We start from the raw sequence: 5,525 nt of genomic DNA on the forward strand, positions 1-5,525 counted from the left end.
GTCTATTTTGGTCAAAATGACCTAATTACATTTTCAAATTCTTGGCTTTAAAAGCTACATTTTGATACCTGGATCATTCTGATATCATAATTAAATCCATATATATGACTTAATGTGTCTTGTTGGTTACAATAATACATCAATATTTGGTCTGAATCCTAATTTTATGTCCTTTTAATGAGGAATGTTTGATGTCCTTATAAAGAGGAAACCTCAAATTTTATTTGAATATTGAGATTTCCAAGCTAAAAAGAAACAAAACTTTGCTAGCTCACAGGGAAAATCTCAACATTTTAAGGCGTTTTTCCTCTAAATCAGTTTTTTTGTTGCTACTGCTCAAAAAAGTGCCTCAGAATTTTGTTTTATGATTATATTTCAGACAGTTCATTCAAATGATACATTGATAAGGCTTTTATTCATTATAATTTGACAAAATGCAATTTTTGTTAACATTTTAGTCAAAACACTATATTTGCCTATTTCTCCTTTTTCCACTTTTGGACTTAATCCTCGTTTCGATGTGATGGGTCACATTTGATTTTAAAAACAGTTTGCCTTCATCAGTTAAGCCTGAGCTGCAGTTGCTTCTTCAGAACCTTCCAGCTCTTGAGGTTCCTGTTTTACTGCTCCTTTTCTTCTTCTTCTCCTTATAAAGGCAGCTTACTATTTCCCACAGAGTCCCCTGAGAGCCAGCAGGAAACTCTCCCTCTGCCAGGCTCTGAGCCTAAACTTCCCTCCGAGTCACCTGGTAACCTGATAGACGCTCTTTTGTTTTTAACCATCAGCTTCAATCATTATGCAGCTGGGAGGGGGCGGGGCCAGGGCCTGCAGCTGCTGTGATTGGCTGCACGTTAGCATGCACTAAGTCAGAAAGTCGATACCTGGAGACTAAGTCGCAGAAGATGAGTAAGTTGACTTGGCCCCGCTCTCCCCGACCACAAGGTCATGTGACCACAGTCATGCTTCAGCACCCATCGGCTGCCCTTTATCCACAACATGATCTTTTTCACTTTTGTCTTTTTCTGTCTTTTTTTACAACTTTATTTTTCTTCTAAGGCAAAAGGTAACTAGAGAAATTGCATTTCCTGCAAAAATTCAAGTGTGGATGCTTCTTGCTGAAAACTGTAGCTGAAAGCTGCTGAAATGGAGCTGAAAATGTTTAATAGCAAAACAGTTAGTGCAAGTTCAATTTGAAAAGCTAAAAGAAGCATCACAGTGTGCAGAAATTAGCAGATGAATTGCAGAGACGAGCAGAAATATAGTTGAAATAGCAGAAAAAAATCTAAAATTTGAATAATAATAAGCTAAATGTAACACCCAGGTGTCGAAGGTTTTGTAAAAGATTTAAAATTAGCAGACAAAAAGCATAAAAGTACAAAAAAGTGATAATTTGTTGTAAAATAGCTAAAACAGCCAAAATGTGCAGTAAAACAGTTAAAATATAGCTGGAAATTCTTGAATTAGTACAATGAAGCATAAGTTGCACAAATTAGCTGAACTTACCAAAAATAAGTTGTAATAGCTACAATAAAATGTGTATTTAACTAAAAAAAAACTAACTTCAGCTAATAACAGCTGAACATTAGCTAAAATTGCAGCACATAGCTGAACATAGCAGAAAGCAACTGTAAGAAGCCGAAATAGCTCAAATTTGAAAGAAAAAAAAATCCAAAAAAGTAGAAAATAGCAGAAGCAGCTTAAATAGCAGAAAAAGGGAAGTAAACAATTTCAGAACCAGAAGAAAAGATGTAGGCGCTGTAAAAATTTAGAAATATTTTGAAGGATTTTAAGGATGTTGAAAACAGCTCCTTGAAAAAAACGTGGTCGAAAAAGTGAAATAACTAAAAAAGTATAAATAGCTGAAATACCAAAAGTCATAGCTGGAATGCCCTGAGGTGCTGAACGTTTTGATACATAAATTGTTAACTCTGAAACATCCACTGAAGACCCAGACGTCTCTTTTTTTAAAATAGCACAAAAACTGCAGAACGAGATATGTGCCAAAAAACGTACAGAACAAAAAATGATCTCAATAGTGTTGTGAAGCATTTACGCAAAAAGTTCCCAGTCAAATAAACGTGTTAGCCACAATATTTCTGTTAAAATCAAATTTTCGACCTTATCTTTGCTGAAAAATAAAGAAAATTATTCCTTTCAAGTTGGTTTATAATTTGTGAGCTGAACTGGTTTTTACATTGTAAAGAGACCTTAGAAAAACATAGGCATCGAAATTTTCAACAAAATAATATATATATTTTTAAATTTTGAGTCACTCAACAGATGTACAATAGAGACGCTTCAGTTCAGTAAGGAGCGTATCAACGACAGGGTACCAGTAGACGTTGGTGTGAGTTTGGAGATTTCAAAAAGGAGGTGTTCCTGAAGATATGTAGCCTGGTTTAAACCAGACCCTGTCCTTCACTTTGCTTCGTACAAGGGTCTGGACTTGATGCATAGAGAATGGATTCTTGCAGGAGGCGTGACCTCTGCTGAAGCATGTATGTGTGATCGGTGTGAAGGAGGCTAAGCTAAGAAGCTAACCGGAAATCGCGTGTGCTGTAAACAACCCTACTGAGAGGAGAAATATACCGAGCCAAACGAGACGACTGTAAATGAGAGCTGCTGCTTTGTCAGACAAATTTATTTTAATTTGGAAGCCTTATCAACACAGACTGGCTTCATTCACTTCCTCCACTGCCGTATGCTAAAATAACTAGCAGACACTGCGCAGAAAATCGACGTCGTTCAAACCGCCTTCTGTTCTCTGATTGGCCCAGGTAAAATAAACTACAAGCAGACACAGTGCAGAAAATTGACGTTCTGTTCTCTGATTGGCCCGGCTAAAAATCTGCCAGTGAAATGGGAGAAGTCCCAGACGGAGCAGTGAAGGGAAACTAGAATTGAGCGGAGCTGAAGACAAGGGCCAGGCTAGAAGATATGCATCTAATGACAGAAAATAACTTCTTGCTGTGACAAGCTTGTTCCACTATTGTGACCCAGAAGTCTCTTTTTTAAGCAGCATTAGAGACTTAGATCTGACTCAGGCAGCTGTTGAAAGGGCATTAGAAGATTTACTCCTGGAAGACATGCTAGAAGATCAGTATTTAGGTGGAGATAAGAAAAAATCATGGTTTGAACCGAGCTGGTGTCAAACTGAGTCATTAATTTAGAAAAGAAAATGTTTTTAATTGGTAAAACAAAAAAATTTGACATAATGTACTTGATACAAAGTGCAATGACCTTTAGCCATTTTTAACCAGAGTCCCTGATTATTTCAGAAATGTTCAAACTCACTGATAAATTGTAAGTTTGCAGAAACTCCCAGAAATCTAAATAAAACCAGTTAAAAATTAAACAGATTTGAATTCAGTGAACATGATTTTGACTTTTGACTCTAATTTTAGATATAAGGGTTCCAGCTTCAAACAGAGGTCAGACTTGTAGACAAAAAAACAAAACATTTTAACCCAGGGCCTAATTATTCTATCTTCTGTTTCCATCTTTGTCCATCCCTCCACCTGTATTCATCTTAAAAAGGAGGAAATAATGGTCTGATCTCCTGCTGATTTTTCTGACACACAATACAGAGAACTTTAAAAAATGAAGTAGGTCCTCAGGACGGGTTCTTCTTTAAAGAAAAGTTTCATCTCTCCTCCAAGAGTCTGAGGAGTTTCAGGTGAACTCAGCCTTATAAGCACTGCCTCCACATGGTGGACGTCTCATAAGGGGTTTGGGCTCTCTCTCCAATCCTCTAAATCCTTCAAGTTTCCTGGCTGCTGTTTAAAAGCTTGACGTTTCTGTTTCTCCACCTATTTTTTTTTATAGAAATTGATGGTGTTCTTTGGATAATATAGTCAATCCTTTAAATACAGCTGATCCAATTGGTATTAAAAAAAGCTGTATTCTGGTTTCTTCAGACCAGAGTTTTCCCCAAAACTTTCTTTGAATAATTTAGTTGTTGTCTGGAAAACCCAAGAAATGTAAGCTTGTTGTTGATAGTCTTTAGTCAATTCGAGTCTTGCTCAGATCAACAATCTGGTCTTTGAAGTCCTCTGACAGACCTTTGGTCTGGTGGAGAGAAAGGGATGGGAGGATTCCGTGGACAGATGGGCTTTATACTTATATACTGTAGATCAGGACAGACTCAGTTGTTGGGTTAGGGTCTAACTTCCTAATTTAGAGCTGACTCATTGCTTTGTAAGAGGACAAACTTCCAGGATCAGCTGAAGATCAGATCATTATTTCCCCCACTCTCTCTGCATCGTTTCCTCAGAGTGCATGACAGGACTGCATGTCAGCCCATTCAGACGCAGGTATGTTCAGACTTTCCTTCTGGAGACAGACAGCACATGATGATATCAAAAATCAAGTCGAAAATTCAAGTACATTATTTTCTGAACTTCCTGTTTTTCTACAGCATTATCATTTGGACCACAACTCAAATATATGTGCCAATTTCTAATTCATTATATCAAAGTTATATAAAATATTTAGAAAACTGTTTAGAAAACTGCTTTTAATTTGGCAGATGGATCCAAAGCAGGAATACTGTACTGCATGTTCTTCATAATTTAAAACCAAATGAGTCTCAGTTTTTAGAGCTGTCTGAAGGAAAGTCTGAAAACACATTATTTGGATGGAGATAATCAAAGTTCAGTCTGTTGGGAACCAGAACTGACTTATTGGTTCTGATCAGTCACATCACTGTACCTCTCTCCTCTCAGGAAGCATTTTTAGGTCCAACAGAACCCGAGCGGCAAATGGTCTGACTCCTGCCCTCCCCAAACTCCTGCCCACCACCACCACCTCCACCACCTCCACCACCTCCTCCACTACCTCCACCACCACCACCACCACCACCACCATCGCCACCACAACTTCCCCTCGCACCAACACCACTACCTCCTCCCCCATCACTAAATTACCATCCTATGGCGGCTCACTTCCTGGGCAGACCACTAAGGCCCCTCCCATTCGTGCACCTGAGAAACGTCCCAGTCCTACGGGTAATTTCATCTACAGCTTTCAATTTCTATTAAGCTCCTGGTTTTACATTGAGTCCACTTTTCTCAGCAGGATTTCTGAATGTGACTGTCTTTGGCTTGAACTTTTCAGGATATGGATCATCTCTTAAACTAAGAAGTGTCTGTTTTGGGGATATTTAAACTATTTTTCCTCCCACACAGCTGTCCTCAGACCACAAGATGGCTCCTTGCTGCTCAGATCAGCACTGGCCAATGAACGAGCCAGAGCTAACACCTGGGGTAATGATGATCAGTCATCTGCCTGCTCTTTCTGTCCAATGTTTTTGTCCACAGGTCTGCCTGTTCCATTCTTTTAATACCCATCTCATCTAATATCTGCATGCTGCTCACAGTCTTAAGAATTCCCAAGATTGTAAAAGATCTATGATTAAACATCTTTATTAATTTACAGACACAAATAAATTAGTTTTTATCTTTTTATTAAAGAAAAAAAAACACAAAAGTCAGTGAAACAACTTGAAACTGGCAAAAGATTTAAGA

At 38.1% G+C, this 5,525-nt stretch overlaps 1 protein-coding gene across 5 annotated transcripts in view; it reads left to right on the forward strand.

Moving 5' to 3' along the window:
- Positions 1 to 5,525, forward strand: part of LOC106526195 (target of Nesh-SH3) — a 69,474-nt gene that overhangs the window by 31,645 nt on the left and 32,304 nt on the right. For 3 of the 5 annotated variants that reach the window (XM_014020722.1, XM_014020721.1, XM_014020724.1), the window contains exons 9-11: positions 677 to 748; positions 4,725 to 5,006; positions 5,187 to 5,264. In XM_014020722.1, coding sequence (XP_013876176.1) covers positions 677 to 748; positions 4,725 to 5,006; positions 5,187 to 5,264 — 432 coding nt within the window. The remainder of the gene's footprint in view (positions 1 to 676; positions 749 to 4,724; positions 5,007 to 5,186; positions 5,265 to 5,525) is intronic. The other 2 variants (XM_014020725.1, XM_014020723.1) reach the window with 2 other exon arrangements.

Source organism: Austrofundulus limnaeus, unplaced genomic scaffold (genome assembly GCF_001266775.1).
Source record: "Austrofundulus limnaeus strain Quisiro unplaced genomic scaffold, Austrofundulus_limnaeus-1.0 Scaffold264, whole genome shotgun sequence".
Taxonomy (NCBI): Eukaryota; Metazoa; Chordata; class Actinopteri; order Cyprinodontiformes; family Rivulidae; genus Austrofundulus; species Austrofundulus limnaeus.